The 23,411-nt window shown below is 35.2% G+C and overlaps 3 protein-coding genes across 4 annotated transcripts in view; 2 read left to right on the top strand and 1 right to left on the bottom strand.

Annotated features, from left to right (window-relative positions):
* The first annotated feature begins 6,044 nt into the window (after positions 1 to 6,044).
* Positions 6,045 to 10,679, top strand: pabpn1l (PABPN1 like, cytoplasmic). Its single transcript, XM_056234813.1, has 6 exons — positions 6,045 to 6,146; positions 7,654 to 7,721; positions 7,810 to 7,916; positions 7,993 to 8,080; positions 9,914 to 10,041; positions 10,321 to 10,679. Exons 1-6 carry the CDS (start codon positions 6,086 to 6,088, stop codon positions 10,358 to 10,360), a joined length of 492 nt encoding a protein of 163 aa, XP_056090788.1. The 5' UTR covers positions 6,045 to 6,085; the 3' UTR covers positions 10,361 to 10,679.
* A 1-nt stretch (position 10,680) lies between these two features.
* Positions 10,681 to 13,732, bottom strand: trappc2l (trafficking protein particle complex subunit 2L). Its single transcript, XM_056234814.1, has 5 exons — positions 13,638 to 13,732; positions 12,382 to 12,554; positions 11,078 to 11,165; positions 10,906 to 10,985; positions 10,681 to 10,830 (listed from the first exon to the last, which is right to left on the bottom strand). The coding sequence occupies exons 1-5, from the start codon at positions 13,668 to 13,670 to the stop codon at positions 10,785 to 10,787; spliced, it is 420 nt and encodes a 139-aa protein (XP_056090789.1). The 5' UTR covers positions 13,671 to 13,732; the 3' UTR covers positions 10,681 to 10,784.
* A 61-nt stretch (positions 13,733 to 13,793) lies between these two features.
* Positions 13,794 to 23,411, top strand: part of galns (galactosamine (N-acetyl)-6-sulfatase) — a 55,501-nt gene continuing 45,883 nt past the window's right edge. For both annotated transcript variants that reach the window (XM_056234805.1, XM_056234806.1), the window contains exons 1-4: positions 13,794 to 13,927; positions 15,471 to 15,594; positions 21,010 to 21,084; positions 22,537 to 22,639. In XM_056234805.1, coding sequence (XP_056090780.1) covers positions 13,826 to 13,927; positions 15,471 to 15,594; positions 21,010 to 21,084; positions 22,537 to 22,639 — 404 coding nt within the window. In that variant the 5' untranslated portion in view covers positions 13,794 to 13,825. The remainder of the gene's footprint in view (positions 13,928 to 15,470; positions 15,595 to 21,009; positions 21,085 to 22,536; positions 22,640 to 23,411) is intronic.

Genomic DNA, 23,411 nt, shown 5'->3' with positions numbered 1-23,411 from the left:
ACAAAACCAAACCCTCGATTATCCAAGAGTCAAGCAAACACTATGATGGTTCTCAACTGGTACCAAGATTATTTGACTTGTGATCCATCCAACATTGTACCAAACATAATATTGCAGTCTGGAAAACATCAATAGAAGCTGCAGTGTGCACTGAGCAACGTTCATGTTTGTTAAAGCCTTTAAGGTAAAAATATCCCAGTTTACAGCCTTTGTTTTGGTCAATTTCTGATTTGTAATGGCGTACCTCTGATACGGACCAAACTTGAAAGTCCTGTTTGTTGCTCTAGATTTAATTTATCACGTTTCTAAGGTAATATATGAACTCACCCTGAAAATATCAGCAACACATGACCCAGAACCAGTGGATACTAAACACCAGTCTGATGAAGTAGGTGTCTCTCTCTCTATCTCTCTCCCGCCATTTTGAGGATTTTTTTGATGAACCATCGTCTCTTTGCCTACTAGCTACCTCCTGTAAACAAATCCAAATCAAACCACTAGCAGACATGCAAATCGAGCAAACCAGGAGTGTGTTTCCCGACGTATTTCTTGCTGCACTATCACAGTACGATGCATCGTTGAAGAAATCCACTAGCTAGTCACGAATGTTTCCCGAAACCATATTGTCGCAAATTGGTCGTTCAACCAATATTTCTCATTTTTCTCAGTTATTTCTCGTTGAACTGCTGATAACGAGAACGTTAGTTGGCTAACGAACGATGCTTTTGGGAAACGCACCTCCTGACATTTCAGAATAGAAACCTATCAGTAACTATCCACAGTTCTCAAGGGTGTGATAGACTTACATTTATAAGTCTGTGCCATTAAATATATTGTGTTATTGTTGAGGTAGCTAAGCTATAAACATTGACGTACGATTCTCTTCAAACGAACTGTTGACTTTAGTTGAAAAAAATGGAAAATTAGTGTTGAAGTTGTACTTGCTCTGAATATTTTGAGCCCCTGAACATAAACATATCTCATAAATATCCAAAATGATAAAAGCACAGACCAAAGCATAACTGCAGAAGCATAAAACAGCAGACGGACACATGGGAGACCGACTATTCCCATAAACCAAAGTGTACAAAATGACCATGTTGAAAGCACAAGATAAACAGTAAAAACACACCGAGGGAAGAGATCCGCACTTGTTCCCGGCATCCAAAGCATCAGATGACAGTGATTCAAACCAACCTTCCTCAATGAATGCATGAGTGTGAGTTAGAGATACTTTCTATTAATTAAATGTTTTGCTAAGGGACTTACTTGAATCTCCAGAGCTTTAAAATAACACAGTTACGATAAACTCATTTCGAGCTTTGCATGTCTGCTAGTCCAGAACTCATGCAAGCATAGACTGTATGTTTGCAAATATTTGTTGGCCATTCTGTTCTATAACCAAAACAAGAGCATGCAAATGCATCTTTACACTGTGTACTGTAATTCTGCTGTCATTCGGCATATCGAAAGGCCCTCGTTCTCAAAACAAATCTCTTGATTCGGTCAGCATTTGGCCTTGTCAGGGGACACAAGTTCAAAGGTTGACATCGGGAGAGAGAGATAGAGAAAGAGAGAGAGAGAGAGAAAAACGGCATCCTAAAAATTAATAAAAGTAAAAAAAAAAAATTTTTAAAGGGTTTGTCAAGTAGTCTGGCTGGAAAAAAAACATTTTAGGCTGGTTTAAGCCATTTTAATGCACATCAGACATCACTAATGCTTTATTTTGTCATTTTTATTATGACTATAGCATCCACTAAGGCTTAACAGCAATCAGAAATCAGGCAAGGCTGTAGTAGCAGAAACCTTACACTACTGTAAAACATTGAACATGCAATGCACATGATAAACGCCATAACTAGCAAAGGCTTGGTTTGATACGTTGATGATTATACTGTATTGTGCAATACATCATTACAGGAGAAGGCATTGATTCAGACGGAAAGGTTGGTGTGTTAAAATGTTTTCTTGTTTTCTCTTTCAAGGTCCTGTTATCATTCTCTAGATGATGTGAACTGTGCCAGGAGAGTTTTATTTATTTATTTCTTGCATGCTCTTTCCCCCCACTTTTGCAATTCCCTCGCCCTCTCTTACTGTGCGCTTTGTTGGACATGTGACGCTGTAAACATTCTAAATCAGGTTATTGTCTGTGTTGAGATCTGCGTATCTGTGTAATTAAAAAGACAGTGAAATATGACGAGTCTCTGAATTTGCTTTTTTTTTCACCTTGTGGTGAAAATCCAGCTTTTAATGTTGTTTAAATGTGTCTATGTGGTGTTTTTAGTACGCTTTAAGACAAACCACGTGTAAGTTCATAAGTCGACAGCATTGCTGAGTATTTTCTCCTTAAAACTGCAGTGAACCAAAGACAGTCTCAAAAACACGGTTTGAAATCGCTGGTGTTTCTGACGTCACAAACGACCTTGTAACCAATCAGATCAACGTGTGATCGTCAACCAGTGGATCTCTGAGCTGAGTGAGTGAGTGGAGGCGGGGCTCATTTGCATATTCATAGAACCGCGAATACTAAATAAGGCAAGGGTGTCGAGTTACATTCAAGATATTTTTAGGCATGAAGAATTATTTTTCAAGGAAATCAAATGATTGATTACAAGGGAACTTTAAAGGGACAGTTCACCCAAAAATGAAAATTATGTCATCATTTAATCACCCATATGTCGTTCCAAACCTGTATGAGTTTCTTCTGTCGAACACAAAAGAAAATATTTTGAAGAATGTCGTTTAAGAGACTGTTTATGGGCCACATTGACTTCCATAGTATGGAAAATAAAAATACTATGGAAGTCATCAATGGGGTCCATCAACTGTTTGGTTCCCGACATACTTCAAAATATCTTATTTTGTGTTCAGGGAGAGTAAATGATAACATAATTTTTATTTTTGGGTGAACCATCCCTTTAAAAGCTGGTATGTCAATGATGTACAGTTGAAACCATTTTTACAAGTTTATAGACATCACTTTTAAAGGAGAACTTCGGCGCAAGATGAACCTTTGGTCTAATTACACATTGTTACCTAGTCAACCGTTATCTGAGATTTGTTTTCATGATTATCGAATGTAAATAGTTTTATCTCTACAAACAGTTTAGCCTATAAAGCTAGTATAACGCTAGTATATTGGGCATAGTGTAATGACAAATAAAAATCGCTTGTTAATACCACTAACAAGGCTCAAAATAGCCCCACACTAACACGGTAGCATAATGAGGGTCCCTACCTTCAAACCGAAGCATTGAGAACTTTGTCAGTGTCCAGACAGTTTAATAAGAAGATATTTTAAACATACAGTCAACTTCGCGTATACAGGCAGAAGCCATCTTTGAAATACAGTCTTTACCAGTCGATCTACGAACGCCGATCCAAGCCTGCTGTTCGCGCTCACCTTATCACAACTTATAGCTCGTTCACATCTCACCAGCGCACTTGAATCGGCGTTCGTAGATCGACTGGTAAACACTGTTTTTCAAAGATGGCTTCTGCCTGTATACGCGAAGTTGACTGTATGTTTAAAATATCTTCTAATTAAACTGTCTGTACACTTACAAAGTTCTCAATGCTTCGGTTTGAAGGTAGGGACCCTCATTATGCTACCGTGTTAGGCCCTGTCCACACGGACACGGGTATTTTTATAACCGTGACTTTTTTTACGCGGTTCGGCCGTTCGTCCACACGAAAACGCACTGAAAACCGAACATTTTTGAAAACCCCTGCCAGGGTGAGGATTTTCAGAAACGCCGGTTACAGTGTTGTCGTGTAGACAGTGAAACCGGGGTTTTTGCCTTGCGACGTCAGAGTGTGCGCCGTTATCAGCTGTGTTTGACATCAGATTTGCGCTTCTGATTGGCCAACGTGGCTTTAGGGTTAAGGTTTATATCACCGCCTGCTGGCGTGGCATGCACTTGACCGCGCTTGATTGCGTGTTTTTACGTTTTCATGTAGACGGAGACCGAGCATGTGTGGACGGGATTTTTTTTAAAAACGCTGTAGGAAAAACTCCGGTTATAAAAATACCCGTGTCCGTGTGGACATGGCCTTAGTGTGGGGCTATTTTCAGCCTTGTTAGTGGTATTAACAAGCGATTTTTATTTGTCATTACACTATGCCCAATATACTAGCGTTATACTAGCTTTATAGGCTAAACTGTTTTTAGAGATAAAACTATTTACATTCGATAATCATGAAAACAAATCTCAGATAACGGTTGACTAGGTAACAATGTGTAATTAGACCAAAGGTTCATTTTGCGCCGGAGTTCTCCTTTAAGTTTTAAGAAACTTATAATGGGAATCTTTAACACATTCCTAGAATTTATCTGACTATAGGCATATTCTTTTTGACTATTTTGACTAAGGTTGTTATTTAACCTCAACATCTTTTAGGGATTTTTACAGTCAAATATGAAGGTGTAAACATTTTACCTTTCTAATCTGTAAAATCACAAAGATCCAATAAAAGTAGAGTTTTGATAAGGAAGACACAATATCCAATAGTACTTATAAGAAAATGTTTTAGTTTATCCAGCGGATCTTATGTTTTTATTTGTGGATTATATTTGTTTCCAGTAGGATTGGCATATTAGAAATTCCCAAAATATTTAAGGATTTTTTTGACGAGTACATTTGAAATCTCTACATATTTCAGGGGTAAATAATCAAATAAACGATTACAATTGTATTTAAAACAAAATGAAAGTGTTTTACTTGGGGGGGAAAATGCAATCACACCTGTTTCTTCTCCTACACACTCACACATTGTGTTGATTAGTCAGTCAGGTGTGTTAGTTAATAGTTAAGGGCTGATCGGGAAGCTGTTGGAGCTGATGTTGAAAACCAGCGCGGATTCTCAGGTAAAGTTTCACACACCAACGAATAAATATCAATTGTCTGTATGTCGTTGTAAACAATATTTAAATCGTTAAATATCACTATTAAGCGAATATAAGAGAGTGTTACATGTGAATATGGTGGATAAAATGGTCAATATCAGAATCCAGACTGACTGTTATGTCGCCATTTTATCGTGTTTACAATTTATCAGAATGTGTGCGCCATGTGCTGTTTCGTATCAAGACAATTTAGTTAATTATATCGCACAATAATCAACTAATACTCTAAAATCGAGATACATGTACACACAGCCTACCGTCGTGCAGTTTTTCCCTGTATTCCTCCTGTTAAATCATTCGATTCGTCGAAATCGGGAGTTTCCACCCAAAGTCGTTGGCAGCAGCGTGGCTTTTTTTAATTGCACTGAACAAATCAATATTTAAAAAAAAAAATTAAATGAATTTTTAGTAACATTCCTATAAATGGCGTTTAATAATCATTTTTGTCCTGTTTTTATTTTGGCGCTTTTCTCTTAAAGGGACAGATCACCCCAAAATTATTTTAGGACTTTATATAAGTGGTTCTAATCCTGTATGAAAATGTTGTTACTCCCCATTCTTCTTTTGTGATCCACAGAAAAAAAATTAAAATAAGTATACGACTTGAAAAGAGTAAATAAGGAATTTTCTATTTCTATACTCAAAAATATGTGAAGGCTTGTTTCCGCCACATATTAAAGAATAAAAAGGCAAGCATTCAAGCTTTTTATCTCACAATTCTGACTTTTTTCCCCTTGCGATTGAGATTTTATATCTCACAATTTTGAGAAGTCAGAATTGCAATTTATATAGTCATAATTGTGAGATTATATAATCACATAATTGTGAGATATAAACTCGCAACTGTGAGAAAAAAGTCAGAATTGCAAGATGTAAACTTACTATTGTGAGAAAGTCACAATTATATTTTAAAATGTTTACCGTATATATATATATATATATATATATATAAGCTTCCATATAAATATAGTCCTGCTGTATATAGAATAATTTTAAACCACAAAATATCATGTAGACAATTTATTTTGAGGTCATAGAAAAAAAATCATCCAAGAATGTGATCCTGCAAGAGATGTCATCTACCCATGAACATGTTTTCTGTGCACATAAGGAGCTCTGTTTGTGTGTACAACGCTGTTCCTTCAGGATCTGGATGCGATTGAAGCTCGTGAGCTGGAGATGGACGAGTCTGACATGCAGTGTGAGGTAGAGCGAGCGTTCCCCTACAGTCCTCAGGCAGGTGAGCTCCAGCTGGCACACACCTGAGCCCATCACCGCTCAATCAGGCGTGTCCCAGGAGGCCTGTGGTCTTATCTAAGGACATCTCTGCTCTCTGTGACACATGTGAACCCTAATTCAATACGCCAAAGACACACTTACAGAGTTCCTGGACCGTACTTTGGGAAGTCCAGGAAATTTAGACACTGGTTTGGCCATGGGACCCACATTTTCCCATCACTCCCACCAGCCGCAATTTTAAATAAACGCGCTTTAATTATTATGGAAGCTTGTTTCCGCCGCAGAATAAAAAAGGTAATTGCAACTTTTTATCTCACAATCCTGACTTATCTGATATCACGCAGTTGTGAGAAAAAGTCGCAATTGCAAGTTTAAAAAGTCAGAGTTGCGTGAAATAAAGTCAGAATTGCGAGATATAAAGTCAGAATTGCGTGAAATAAAGTCAGAATTGCGAGATATAAAGTCAGAATTGCGAGATATAAAGTCAGAATTGCCAGATATAAAGTCAGAATTGCGTGATATAAAGTCAGAATTGCGTGATATAAAGTCAGAATTGCGAGTTATAAAGTCAGAATTGCGTGTTATAAAGTCAGTATTGCGAGATATAAAGTCAGAATTGCGTGATATAAAGTCAGAATTGCGTGATATAAAGTCAGAATTGCGTGATATAAAGTCAGAATTGCGTGATATAAAGTCAGAATTGCGTGATATAAAGTCAGAATTGCGTGATATAAAGTCAGAATTGCGTGATATAAAGTCAGAATTGCGTGATATAAAGTCAGAATTGCGTGATATAAAGTCAGAGTTGTTTCCGCCACAGAATAAAAAAAGTAAATTGCAACTTTTTATCTCTCAATTCTGACTTTATCTCAGAATTGCGTAAAATAAAGTCAGAATTGTGACACAAAGTCCCAATTGCGAGTTATGAAGTCGAATTGTAAGGAAATAAAGACTGACTTTTTTTTCTCAATTGCGTGTTATAATCTCGCAATTCTGACTTGCAATTCTTAGAAATAAAGACAGAATTGCGAGATGTTATCGCAATTGTGAGAAAGTCACAATTATCTTTTAAAAGGTTTTATTCTGTGGCGGAAACAATCTTCCATAAGTTATTGGCATGTTTGTGTTTCTTCAGTAAATGTATGTTTCTAAATACGCAAATTGTTGTTCATTGCGATTTTCAAAATAGTTGAATCCCTTCCTCTGAGTTTGCATGTTTTAATGCTTAAACATTTTACCCAAATATCTGTTACAAGAAATTTGAGAATATTAGAACAACAAATATTCAGTGTTTCTTTCAGCAACTAGTGTTTTAACCCAACATGGATATCCAGTGTGTTTGTACAAGTGGACTTTTGTCTTTTAAACCCTACTCAATGATGTGGCCTAAATATAGCACTAGCCATGGACGTCCCTTTCATGTTTCACCTTAAATGAAGGTCATTATTTAAAATACAACGTTAATATTTTATGATTCTAATTAACTTTTATAATCTTGCCCTCCTCAGGATTGTTCTTCAATATGACGCATGAAGAGAGAATAGATTCTGATAGGAGATCTATCTATGTGGGAAATGTAAGCCGCTTAGATCTAGTAATATTTGAATGTTATTTTTCATATTGTTTGCAGTGTGTGTGTTTATGGTGTATTGTCTGACTTCCAGGTGGATTATGGAGCAACCGCTGACGAATTGGAGATGTACTTTAATGGCTGTGGCCACGTAAACCGAGTCACAATCCCGTATAATAGATTCACAGGACATCCAAAAGGGTATGTATCCTTCCGGCTGCAAAAACAAATGATATTTTCACATCAAGCATGATTTATGAGAGTGTTTTCCCTGTAGTTTCGCCTACATCGAGTTCTCAGAGAGGGAGTCTGTGAGGACCGCCATGACTTTAGATGAAACCCTATTCAGAGGCCGTGTCATTAAGGTGCGATGGAAATGCATTACATGATGGGAATCGCATCACAATTATTTTTTTTATCTAATATTTTGTCTTTATTAGCACCCATTGTATCCATTAGTCTTATTCTTCCGCTCTTTAACCTATGGAAACCTGTAGAACCGTATGGTGAAAAGTTGTGAAATTTGGCACGCATATAAAGCACAGTCTGAAGATTAACCACAGCCAATTTGGAGCCTCTACCTCTCTAGCGCCACCAACTGTCCAAAGTTGCACTCATGGTTATGCTAATAACTTTTGAACTGAAAATAAATATTTTTTCCCCTTTTGGTTTCTTGCCTTGGTTGAAAATTCAACCAGATCATCTTCTGACTTCTTGAAAAATGCACGAAGAGCGTATTCTGACCAAACTTGATGTGTGTTATGACAACCATTAGCTGAGGATACCTGCACTGTTTTGGCACAGTGCCACCTAGTGGCCAGGGGGTGTGAAATATTGCTATTTTTGCTTTATAACTAATGAACTTTTTTTTTAAAATATAAACTGGTCTGTTTAGATTCGGTGTAGCATGCAGAGTCGAACGATACCTAATTTTCCTATATTGCTCCTTTGGCCGTCAGCCATTTTGAATATTGTCTAAAAATGCTAGATTTCACGAACGCATTGGCTTATTGTTACAAAACTCTAAGGTTCACCAGTACCATGCCTTATAATGAATTGTAATTTGCCTATTGTAATGAAACTGGTCTTGATGGATTCCTAGGGTCATGCTGAGAACATAGAAACCAATTTTGCCATAGTCGGACTCGGACGAATTTTCTATCCGACGTTTTTTTTTTTACCTACTTTTTCAAACTCTTTGACCGTTTGTCCAATTTTCACCAAATTTAATTTAAAATTAAAAAATAATCCTCTTAAGACCATGCCGGCAAAACGTTACAGATTTCTTGACAATAGACAAACACTGACAACAAAAATTAAATTTGGTCACAGCGCCACCTATTGGTCAAGTGATAAATAGAATTACTAGTAATATGATTTAATTGCTTATGATATTTCAGCCCTTTTGACTAAAATAACCTTAAAATGTCTTTAATTACTCATTGTTGCAGTTGTTCTGATGCTCCCTGCCAAGCTTAGCTCCTCTTTTTGCCTATTTCTAGGTTTCTTTGCCCTTTATTTGCTGCCTGCAGCTATATCTATATATATACACAGGTGAAACTCGAAAAATCTGAATATTGTGCAAAAGTTCATTTATTTCAGTAATTCAACTTAAAAGGTGAAACTAATATATTATATAGACTCATTACATGCAAAGTGAGATATTTCAAGCCTTTATTTGTTGTATTTTTGATGATTATGGCTTACAGCTTATGAAAACCCCAAATTCAAAATTAGAATATTGTGAAAAGGTTTTCATAGCTATAAGCCATAATCATCAAAATTATAACAAATAAAGGCTTGAAATATCTCACTTTGCATGTAATGAGTCTATATAATATATTAGTTCCACCTTTTAAGTTGAATTACTGAAATAAATGAACTTTTGCACGATATTCAAATTTTTCGAGTTTCACCTGTGTGTGTATGTGTATATATTATATATATAAAAAAAATCCAATAGACATGTTCTGGTAGGCTGTTGTATGCATGTGGTCAAGTTTACAATTGCCTGTCCAATATGGGCCTCATTTTAATGATGTAAACAATCAAAGAAAAAAGGTGAAAATCAGAATTGAATGCAGAATGAAGCCATAGTGTCTACAAGTGTTGGTTTCCTTGTAATGAATCTGTTTTTGTTTATGAAATGCAAATCTGTGGCAGAAAACCTTTTTAATTTCAACCTCTGTGCACTATAGGTATTGCCAAAAAGAACAAACATTCCCGGTTTCAGGACTACAGATACGTACTTGCGTGGAGGCTGGTCCCGAGGACGGGGGTCGCGGGCCTCCAGGTTTTACCCGTTCAGAGGCTGCCACGTCATTAGGTCAGTTCAGCCAACACATAACCGTACCTCACATGACATGGACCTTTAAATATCTCAGATTTCCACAGTGGTCCGTGGCCTTGCACTCTATTCTCGAACCATAATGGAATTACCAGATATTAAAATATCCACATACTGAAAAATGTCCATAATCCTTTCAGATTTGTGGTTTAGTGGTTAACAATCATATTGTGCTTTCTTGGAAGTGTGGCATTTCTCTGTAAATCCATCGTTTGGCTTCCTTTAATGATGTTATAAAAATTGTACTTTTTGTTTTAGGGAAAATGGAAGAGCTCGTCCATGGGTTGATTCTTTTTGATATTCATTTTTGATTTTTCTGTTGTCTTCAAAGCACTTCTTGGTGCTAATTGAAGTACATGCTGCATGAAGGGAGTTCAGTTTAGTATTATTATGATTATTTTGTGTGTGTGTGTATCTTGTATGACACTACAGAAAGCGAAGACTTGATTTCATGTTGAGTGGTTACTATTTTATTTACATTTTATACGATTTCTTTAAAATACCATGCCTGTGAGAGGCCGAAATGCCTTGTGAATTTCAGTACTTTTTCTATTTTTGCTTTTTCAGTGCTTTAGACTTGAGCAAAATCACTGTAAATAAAAACAACATCATCACGAGTCATTTTATTAAACACAAATTCTTTATTTATTTTCACCAAACAAACAACACCCAATGGACACTGATGTAAATATGTATATATATACAGTTGTAAAGAGAGGAGATCAGCACGTCTGCACCATCATAGCTGAAACTATACCGTCAAAAGCCCTGAGGAGAGAGACCAATATTATATTAGTGTATCAGTATCAAGAAATACTCAATGTATTCACCAAAGGAACTTACTTTGATTGAATGGGATCACCGGGATTGTAGAATGGGTTACACATTACATCAGTGAAGGAGTTGTGCAACTTTCTGAACATCTGAGGGAAAAAAAGAAAAAGTGTGATTGACACTTTGATATCTTGACACTGATATCTTTTTTTTTTTGTGCAAAATTTACACAGTAACTCACACTTCTAATTTCGTTGTCTCTCAGAGATGCGTTGGAAGAATCGACAACAATCACAAACTTCACCTTGGAGTTTGTCACGTAGCCATATCTGTCATTCTGGTTAAGATAATGTTGGGATGAACGTGAACGTGCATTAGAAAGCAGCTCGTCTTAAAGGGACAGTTCACACAAAAATGAAAATTTGCATCATGTTGTTCCAAATGTGTATGCATTTCTTCATAGATATACATATTTTGGATAATGTTAACTAAAAAGCTTGGGTGATCAATGACTTTCATTGTATGGACACATTTATCTTCCACAGAAGAAAGTCATACCGTTTAGAAATTTTTTTATTTTTGGGGGAACTATCCCTTTAAGGATTCATGGTCAACTGTGCGTGTGTATAAAATTATATAATTTAATGATAGCAAGTCATAAGCTGTCAGTAGATATAGAATACCGGTGTTCTGACAATTCATGCTACCCATCGAGATTTGCTACTTAATGGTTATGCGCATGTGCAGACGCACAGTTTTTTTTAACAAAAGGTACATTTTCATGTGTTATATTGTAATTTCCCTTTAAAAATGCTAACTAGCATATGAATATGTGTACGGTCAGCCAGCTGAACAATAATAACTGAAAGTTTCAGTTACTAGGGAAAAGTGTGCTTTGACAAGTCAAAGATGAATATTTGATGATAATTTTTCATTTTCACACCGTTTTAAAAATAAAAACAGTAGTCTACAGTATACAGTAGCTACTCATAACTTAGAATTGTATTATAATTTTATTTCATATAATATTAATCGACATTCTGTGATCGATTCGCGTTACGGTAGCATTTTTCGACAAGGCAGCACAAATCGTCAGAACACCGGCACAATTTTTACTCATTGCGATAATCTTAAAAATATAATACGCTGATATAATCCGTCGATCACTGTTAATTGCAATGAAAGCAAAATCAATTCTTCAACTACCGTAGTAAAGTGATGCATGACTTTATGTATTTAATCTCACTTTATTAAGCAATGTCTTTGCTGCTGACCTTAAATTATCCAATGCAATCATACTAAAAAGCAAAAATTACCTTACATATATATATATTGTTTCAATTAAGTTGAACTTTCTTCACCTGCGATCCAGAACAGCAGAAAATAACGCAACGTTACACATTACTTTCTATAAAAAGTAACCAAGTACCGTAATTAGTTACTTTTTTAGGCATTAACACATTACTTCTAAAAGTAACTTTTGCCAATACTGCATCACAACAAGGAAGAAAAGACGATCCCAACGTCCGCTTCCTTTAAGGATACACCTTGTAGTCCTCGGTTGGGTACAGGAGCCCGAGGTAGAGCTCGCGCTGGTCGGCCAAGGCTTTGCCCACACTGGAGATCTTCTCCTCCACCACGTCCAGCGAAGTGTGCACTGTGTAGTGGAACTTGAGCTCTCCCTGCGTAGGGACACTCCGGATGTACAGCGGATAGTTCTGCAGAGATCAAGTTCAAGTTACTTTATTTGTACCCGTCCCGAAGGTAGATTTAGTTTGCAGTGGAGTCCTCATACACACACACACACGGAAAAACAAAGAGAACACTTATCACACATCATTCAAACTTAACACAGTAAAAATTCGGAAATGACTCAATTAAATAAAAAATAAAAAGTTCTTATCGGTCCAGAATAGATTAAAACATACATAAAAGCAAGAATAAAATAAATAAAAAGAGATCAACGCAACGTTAGAGACAGGTTTGCTATTACAGGGAACAACCATTTCAGCAAACAATTAGAAATTATTGTGCATGATTTAACACTAACTTTAGTTTTGTTATCAGATTCTTTTTTTATGCAATACAGATTACTCAAGTAACACTACTTTATGTATTTAATCTCACTTTATTAACCGTTGTCTTTGCTTAGAGGCAAGGGAACACAACCATTTCAGCATGTAATTCGAAATTGTGCATTATTTAACATTGTTACTTTAGTTACGTAATTAGATAACTTTTTCATGTAATGTAACATGTTATTTATGCATTCTTTATTAACCAATGTCCTTGCTAGAGACAGGTTTGCTATTACAGGGAACCATTTCAGCAAGCAATTAGACATTATTGTGCATGATTTAACACTGTAACTTTCGTTATGTTATCAGATTCTTTTTTTATGCAATACAGATTACTCAAGTAACTAGTAAAGTAACACTACTTTATGTATTTAATGCGGTAATATTAAAGTTTGAAATGCAAACACTCTGACTTACAAACACACTCCAGTCTCACACGAAACAAACAATGCAGGGTTGTCAACAAACTCGGTTTATTGCATTTTAAGCCTACACTGTACTGCCATTTCAATGGGGTTCATGTTTAAACAAAACATAACTTACACGTAAATATATTTGAACGCATATGAATGTAAGTTAACTAAGCAGCATCGATAGCGACATATATCAGCAACTCTTAGCAATAATTAATCAAATCCGATTAATTTAGCGAGTCAAATGTATTCAAACATTACCAATACATGCTTTGATGTCTCTTAAAAAGATCAAATGTTTTTTATTTACCTCCTTCGCGATGACTGCTATACACACCGCCATGATGATGACGCGACAGACTCCGGTCACGTGACACGCAAAAGTCACATGACTCGCTGCAGTTTCACACTTTGCAGTGTGTGTAGAATGTCTCGGACGCTTAAAAGTTCCGCTTCCTGAAAACTAGCATGTGTTTTAAGATTTGAAGGAAAGTTACAATGTGTCTTCAGGCTGTCATCTGTGTGTTATGGACAGCATGTGTGTGTCAGACTTCAGGAAACCAGCATGATCCAAATATCATCATCATGCTTATGGATGATGTAAGTCCTTTATGGGTCTTTCATTAGAGGTTTGACTGACCAACTCAGAATCACACTGAAACCTACATCGTTTGTGTTTATATAGTGTATACGAGCAACACATGTGTATTTGTGCAACATATATTTGATCTGTGAAATAGTTTTGAGTTGTTTCGATGTTTATTTGGTTTTATGTGCGTTCACTCGTAATTACAACTTGTAAACTGGGAATTTCCCAAACTGTCCCACGTGACCGCTGCAGATTCAGTGTGTGAACACGTATAATATATTGTGTATAAATATTTTTTTGTATATATTACAATGTATCTCGCAATATGCAGTGTTGATCACAATATTCCAAATATATTATATGATGAATTTAATCTGTTATTTAATGTATTTTCATTCACTAAGTGATGTCACATGGAGAAGTGCAATCACACATCAAAATATTTATTATACATTAGGCATAAGCAGTTAATTTTATGATCCAAACATTATCATCATCATGCTGATTTATACTGAATATTTGTATATGTATCAAATATTTTTGCCCAGGCTGTCATACAAAGAAATTATGAACACATGATGCAAAAACAGAGAGAACCAATGAAATATTAATAACTGATTATGTTTAGTTTTTCCTGTGAGCTTTTTTGTTTTCCCCCCTGCATTATTTTTGCATATTAAAATAAAACCTGTAGCTGTTTTTCCTTTTTTTTGTAAAACTCATCTTTAATCACCAAAATTTCCTTGAAAAAAAAAATGTTCTTGCTTTAAAATATCTTGAATGTAACTCGACACCCTTGCCTCATTTAGTATTCGCGGTTCTATGAATATGCAAATGAGCCCCGCCTCCACTCACTCACTCAGCTCAGAGATCCACTGGTTGACGATCACACGTTGATCTGATTGGTTACAAGGTCGTTTGTGACGTCAGAAACACCAGCGATTTCTATATATCATGCAGCCGCACACGTCTCGTGTTTTAAAACGCATGAAGAATAGTGGATGAAAAAAATAATAATAAACAGTAAAATATTTGCAACTGCATTGTAATACTAATTACATATCGGTAGCCTCTCAATGTAAATCAATTCATTCAATATGTCACCGCGAACAAAATATGTAAAAAATTTTCAATTGATTTTTGAACTGTAGAATGAATGCTTCATATATTATTTGTAGGGCTGTCAAGTGATTAAAGATTTAAAATTGCAATTTAAACACGCATGGCTGAGAGTTCATTTAAAGTCATTTTTGTGTTGAACGAGAAAAGCGTCAAATAGACATTTAAAAAAGTAGATATTTATTTGAATCAACATTGCACTTCAACTTTTAGGATACGTCGGCCATGATGTTTTTCAGAAGCTCAATCTGAATTGGTATTTATATATATTTACAGACCAAAACAGTTTAATTACTAACATTCTCCAAAATATCTTGTTTAAGAGAGTCATACAGGTTTGAATTTACGTAAGGGTGACGTAAGGCATATATATTTATGTACCATGAATTGTATGCTGATGCTCAATGCTGTGTGTGTGTGTGTGTGTGTGTGCAGATGGGATGGGGTGATTTGGGGGTGTTCGGGGAGCCGTCCAGGGAAACCCCGAGCTTGGATCTGATGGCCGCTCAGGGAATGCTGTTCCCGAACTTCTACGCTGCAAACCCGCTGTGTTCCCCCTGTACGTGCTCGTATTCAGTCCAACTCAACACTGCTTTAATGCCATGACTGTAAATAATACAATAATGCCAAAGCTTGGAATACATAGAATGATAATAAAATACTATATAGGCCTACTGTAGAGTACTGTACGCTGACTACGGTAAACACTTTACTGTGTCGCGTATTCATTTATATCAGGTTATTATCTTGGAAATAAATGTACGTGTTTATTTTGCCATTCCAAGTCAACAATAAAGTCAACAATAAAGTCATGTTAGTTCTTTAATTTAAGAGCTGTAGCTCCGGTTATATACGATGGAAGCTTGTTTCCACCACAAAATAATACATTTTAAAAGATAATTACGACGTTATCTCACAATTGTGAGTTTTGCGAGTCTTGCAGAATTGTGAGAAAAAAACTTGCATTTCTGACTTTATATCACGCAATTCTGACTTTATATCACGCAATTCTGACTTTATATCACGCAATTCTGACTTTATATCACGCAATTCTGACTTTATATCACGCAATTAGGTCTTTATATCACGCAATTCTGACTTTATATCACGCAATTAGGTCTTTATATCACGCAATTAGGTATTTATATCACGCAATTCTGACTTTATATCACGCAATTCTGACTTTATATCACGCAACTCTGACTTTATATCACGCAATTCTGACTTTAAATCACGCAATTCTGACTCTATATCACTCAACTCTGACTTTATATAACGCAATTCTGACTTTATATCACGCAACTCTGACTTTATATCACACAATTCTGACTTTATATCACGCAATTCTGACTTTATATCATGCAACTCTGACTTTATATCACGCAATTCTGACTTTATATCACGCAATTCTGACTCTATATTACTCAACTCTGACTTTATATAACGCAATTCTGACTTTATATCACGCAATTCTGACTTTATATCACGCAACTCTGACTTTATATCACGCAATTCTGACTTTATATCACGCAATTCTGACTTTATATCACGCAATTCTGACTATATCACACAACTCTGACTTTATATCACGCAATTCTGACTTTATATCACGCAATTCTGACTTTATATCACGCAATTAGGTCTTTATATCACGCAATTCTGACTTTATATCACGCAATTCTGACTTTATATCACGCAATTAGGTCTTTATATCACGCAATTAGGTATTTATATCACGCAATTCTGACTTTATATCACGCAATTCTGACTTTATATCACGCAACTCTGACTTTATATCACGCAATTCTGACTTTAAATCACGCAATTCTGACTTTAAATCACGCAACTCTGACTTTATATAACGCAATTCTGACTTTATATCACGCAATTCTGACTTTATATCACGCAACTCTGACTTTATATCACACAATTCTGACTTTATATCACGCAATTCTGACTTTATATCATGCAACTCTGACTTTATATCACGCAATTCTGACTTAATATCACGCAATTCTGACTCTATATCACTCAACTCTGACTTTATATCACGCAATTCTGACTTTATATCTCCCAATTCTGACTTTATATCACGCAATTCTGACTTTATATCACGCAATTCTGACTTTATATCCCGCAATTCTGACTTTATCACGCAACTCTGAATTTATATAACGCAATTCTGACTTTATCACGCAACTCTGACTTTATATCACGCAATTCTGACTTTATCACGCAACTCTGACTTTATATAACGCAATTCTGACTTTATATCATGCAATTCTGACTTTATATCATGCAATTCTGACTTTATATCACTCAATTCTGACTTTATATCACGCAATTCTGACTTTATATCACGCAATTAGATCTTTATATCATTCAACTCTGACTTTATATCACGCAACTCTGACTTTATATAACGCAATTCTGACTTTATATCACGCAATTCTGACTTTATATCACGCAATTCTGACTTTATATCATGCAATTAGGTCTTTATATCACGCAACTCTGACTTTATATCACGCAATTCTGACTTTATATCACGCAATTCTGACTTTATATAACGCAATTCTGACTTTATATCACGCAATTAGGTCTTTATATCACGCAACTCTGGCTTTATATCACGCAATTCTGACTTTATATCACGCAATTCTGACTTTATATCACGCAATTCTGACTTTATATCACGCAACTCTGACTTTATATCACGCAACTCTGACTTTATATAACGCAATTCTGACTTTATATCACGCAATTAGGTCTTTATATCACGCAACTCTGGCTTTATATCACGCAATTCTGACTTTATATCACGCAATTCTGACTTTATACCACGCAACTCTGGCTTTATATCACGCAATTCTGACTTTATATCTCCCAATTCTGACTTTATATCACGCAATTCTGACTTTATATCACGCAATTCTGACTTTATATCACGCAATTCTGACTTTATCACGCAACTCTGAATTTATATAACGCAATTCTGACTTTATCACGCAACTCTGACTTTATATCACGCAATTCTGACTTTATCACGCAACTCTGACTTTATATAACGCAATTCTGACTTTATATCATGCAATTCTGACTTTATATCATGCAATTCTGACTTTATATCACTCAATTCTGACTTTATATCACGCAATTCTGACTTTATATAACGCAATTCTGACTTTATATCACGCAATTAGATCTTTATATCATGCAACTCTGACTTTATATCACGCAACTCTGACTTTATATAACGCAATTCTGACTTTATATCACGCAATTCTGACTTTATATCACGCAATTCTGACTTTATATCATGCAATTAGGTCTTTATATCACGCAACTCTGACTTTATATCACGCAATTCTGACTTTATATCACGCAATTCTGACTTTATATAACGCAATTCTGACTTTATATCACGCAATTAGGTCTTTATATCACGCAACTCTGGCTTTATATCACGCAATTCTGACTTTATATCACGCAATTCTGACTTTATATCACGCAATTCTGACTTTATACCACGCAACTCTGGCTTTATATCACGCAATTCTGACTTTATATCACGCAATTCTGACTTTATATCACGCAATTCTGACTTTATACCACGCAATTAGGTCTTTATATAACGCAATTCTGACTTTATAACTCGCAATTGAAACTTTATTTCACGCAATTCTGCGAAAAAAATTCAGAATTGTGTGATAAAAAGTCGCAAATACCTTTTTTATTTTTTATTCTGTGACGGAAGCAGGTTTCCATAATATACAGTACTGAAAGATCAAAGTGCACGACAAATACAGTTATTGTCTCCCAAAGAAAGAATTGATTCTGAACTGCTGAAACGAGTCGTCAATAATTCCAGTCTCACTTCCTGTTACAAACCAACCTAATTTGCATAATGCCCGCCTCTGTTCTTGATTGGCTGAACAGCGTCTCTTAGCTCCGCCCTCAAACGCTGTAGTGTATCTGCGACTGGAAGAGTTCGGCTCGTGTTGTTCGTGTCGAGAAGACGCTGCGATTCAACTTTCCAAACGATGAGACTCTCGCTGGAATTGATACGGTAAAACTGACGCAATCGTTACGGTTCGCATCACTGTGTATTTAGCGCTGAGGAAGCTGAAATTAAAATATGGTAATATGCGTTTCGTTTCCGACACGTGCTTTAAGTGTTCGACCAATCACAACTGACTCAATAACTTACTCATTTAGAGATGTACCGCCACCTTCTGGCAGTGGCGTCTTCTTCTGCATTTTTTTTTCTTCATATTTTGGGATAGTTCTGTTTATTTACATATACTCACCCTCATGTAAATTCAAACCTGTATGACTTTCTTAAACAAGATATTTTGAAGAATTTTAGTAATTAAACTGTTTTGGTCTGTAAATATATATAAATACCAATTCAGATTGAGCTTCTGAAAAACATCATGGCCGACGTATCCTAAAAGTTGAAGTGCAATGTTGATTCAAATAAAATATCTACTTTTTTAAATGTCTATTTGACGCTTTTCTCGTTCAACACAAAAATGACTTTAAATGAACTCTCAGCCATGCGTGATTAAATTGCAATTTTAAATCTTTAATCACTTGACAGCCCTACAAATAATAAATGAAACATTCATTATACAGTTCAAAAATATTTTTTTTCTGAAGGAATTGATAAATTTGTACATATTTTGTTCGCGGTGACGTATTGAATGTATTGATTTACATCGAGAGGCTAACGATATTGTAGTATTACAATGCAATTGCAAATATTTTGCTTTTTATTATTATTTTATTCATCCACTATTCTTCATGCGTTTTAAAACACGAGACGTGTGCGGCTGCATGATAGTGAGAGCACAACTTATTATGCTAATATGGATAATACACCGGCAGTTCTGAAATATGCTAATTATGCATAATTTGGGAAATTTGAATGGACTTGCTATGCAGAGCAGATCTTCTTTTGGTCCTCTTTTCAATTCTAATTAATTTTTAAGCAAATAAGGCTTAATCAATAGTTAATCTCACATGTGTGAGATGAAGGAGCCCGAGGCGCTCGCCGTACCTGCCGTCATTAGAGAGCTTTTGCTTCAGAAGCTTAATTAGTATTTTAATCACAAAGTAGATAGAGGAGAACTTCCTAATCCTCATATCCAGGGTGAGCTCTCTCGTGTCCATCGCCTCTTTCCTTTCTCTCGCTCTCTTTGAAATCAAGTCTTAAATACTATACGATTTAAACTCCAGGAAATGCACACGTGTTGTGGACGAGTGTATTCAACTTTGATTAGATTTTTTAACTTATTCCTAAAGAGCAAGCTAGAGTTTGCAGTGCAATAACGTGTTAGTTTAGTTTGCTCTACAGTTTATGTAGGAGTTGCACCATTTTATACAAGTACAGGTCTTTTGTATCACAGGGGTGTAACAATACTATCGTGTAACAATATATCGCAATACAAAAATGCAACAATATGTATCGTGGAGGATGAAAAAAATTCAAGTTTTCAGAGTTTAAGTGTCAGAACTACATTAAACTACTATATAATGTTGAATATAATGTATAATAATGCAATGGGGGAATATTTGTGGGTCCTGATAATGCCAAATGTCTGATGTTACCAGTATAAAGTGGCCGACATTATTTTAAATATATCTAGAAAGAGTTCAAGTATATTCGTCTTAAATAATTCAGTGTTTTCATCTTCAGAATCATGAATATTGTTATTCTGGTGTCTCTATTGTCCTGTGCTTTGGGTTTCAGCACCAAGTCCAAGAATATTCATTTACACACACAATATAATACCAAATTTAGCATTTTAATCAACAGTTCATTTTTTGTGAACCTTTTATCATATCTCTGAGTATCGCAATAATATCGTATCGTGAGTTCGGGATCGTGATATGTATCGAATCGTTACACCCCTAATCTTTGATGTTTATAATTGCGTAATAAGCATAATTTGTGTGTTTTATTCCACAGCCAGGGCTTCTCTGCTCACTGGGAGACTTCCCGTGCGTAATGGTTTCTACACCACCAATGCTCATGCTAGGAATGGTATGATCCGAAAACATTTGCTCCTTCCCTGTTTTCAGCAGTGTTGTGCGTCACTCATTACAAGTAACTTGAGTTATGTAATCAGATTACTTTTTCAAGTGACTAGTAAAGTAACGCATTACTTTTCAAATTTACAACATAATATCTGAGTTGCTTTTTCAAATAAGTAATGCAAGATATACTGATAACCAGTGTTGGGGAAAGTTACCGTGAAAAGTAATGCGTTACAATATTGCGTTACTCCCTTAAAAAGTAACGAATTGCATTACTTATTTACTTTTTAAGAAAAGTAATGCGTTACGTTACTGTTGGGTTACTTTTTTTTCACACACACAGACACACACACACACACAAACAAAGTAACTCCTCTTACGACTTTATAGCGCACTCCTATATCCATCGGGGGTAACGCGAGTTATGTAATCAGATTACTTTTTTGAAGTAATCTGATTACATAAAATAATGTTTTATTTAATGCTTTGTTTTCCCATTTAACTGACACCACTTCAGTATTTCTTTTTATTTCGGCATCCTCTGATGTACAGCAGTGAATTGTATATATTTATATTTATTTATTTAATTTTTTTGGCGGCCTATGAACTCCTTGAGTATTGAAGCTGACTTCTGCTGATGAAACTGCAAACTATCTTCAGTAAAACTTTTCTTTAATTGTCTTCATTCATCATATCTGGTTCTGGGTCTTTGACTGTAAATCCCCTTACAGTCAGAGGCCTATTATTAAGTGTAAATACAGTGTGTGCATAATTAATATGCAAGTTGATATTCTGATCATAGGTTTTTTTTCGAGCACATTTTGCCAATTCCAAACCACATTATTCTTAATAACTACTATATTTTAGGTATTTTAATCATTTATAAGTGATATATAATTGTTAAGGAGGGCTGGAAGTGGAAAAACGGCATATATTCAGGTGTGCATAATTATTACGGTAAGCAGGTTTTCTTTTACAGGTAAAATGGGCAAAAAAAAAAAAAGTCAAAAATTATTAAATGCTCATGAGAAGGATGCAATGCTAATGCTAATGCGTTGGGAAAAGAGAGAAGAGTTTGGAAAAAGGCGGATTAGATCCTGTTATCAGACAGGTTTCTTTTGTAATTTTGTTAGTGTAAATAGCCTCTGCCTATTTGCACTTGGTGTTAAATATAAAGTGCACTTTAGTATTATAACATTATAAAATACGCCGTTTTTCACTTCCAGCCCTCCTTAACAATTATATATCACTTATAAATTATTAAAATACCTAAATAATAGTAGTTATTAAGATTAATGTGGTTTGGAATTGGCAAAATGTGCTTGGAAAAAAAATATGAAGTGCACTTTAGCATTATAAAACAAGCAAGCAAGCCAAGCCCAGGTGTGAAAAAGTAACGCAATATTGTTTGCAACGCATTACTTTTAAAAAGTAACTAAATGTATTGTCTCTCCCACAGCATACACACCTCAGGAGATTGTGGGGGGAATATCTCAGGACGAGATCCTGCTTCCAGAACTGCTGAAAAAGAAAGATTACGTCAGCAAGATCGTTGGAAAGTGGTGAGATTCCCTGCAGAATAATGATATGAGATATAATAGAATATGATGAAGGAAAGTGAAACGTTTCAAACAGGAAAATGTATTTTCAATTCCAGGAGAGGCTTCTATCTTCGCAGAATTTCATAATTTAATTTAATTTGTACTAGTTTTATGTAAAAATCAAACTATCTGACTAACTAACTGAGAAATTCAGTATTGGTGGATGCCGTTCAAAAGTTTTTAATGTTTTTAAAAGAAGTCTCTTCTGCTCACCAAAGCTGCATTTATTAGATCCAAAAAATATAGCTATATAAACAAATATTGTTAAATATTATTACAATTTAAATTAACTGTTTTCTTTGTGAATATATTGTAAAATGTAATTTATTCCTGTGATCAAAGCTGAATTTTCAGCATCATTACTCCAGTCTTCAGTGTCACAGGATCCTTCAGAAATCACTCTAATATGATGATCTGATGCTCGAGAAACATTTATGATTATTATCAATATTTTTTTTTTTAAGGATTCTTTGATGAATATGAAGTTCAAAGGAAACAGCATTTATCTAAAAATAGAACATTTTTTTAACATTATAAAATGTCTTTTCTGTTAATTTTGTGTCTAAATATTAATTTCTTGTGTTATCGTAAAATTAAAAATTCTTACTGACTCCAAACGGTTGTGTATAATGTTACAAAAGCTTTCAGTTTCAGATAAATGCTGCTCTTTTGAACTTTATACATCAAAGAATCCTGAAAATAATTGTATTGATAAAATGTAATTTTTTTCTGC

The sequence above is a fragment of the Rhinichthys klamathensis genome, unplaced genomic scaffold (genome assembly GCF_029890125.1).
Source record: "Rhinichthys klamathensis goyatoka isolate OS25496 unplaced genomic scaffold, OSU_Roscu_1.1 h1tg000406l_1, whole genome shotgun sequence".
In the NCBI taxonomy this organism is placed as follows: domain Eukaryota; kingdom Metazoa; phylum Chordata; class Actinopteri; order Cypriniformes; family Leuciscidae; genus Rhinichthys; species Rhinichthys klamathensis.
The sequence above is the reverse complement of the archived record's forward strand: the minus strand, read 5'-3'. Positions and strand labels throughout refer to the sequence as shown.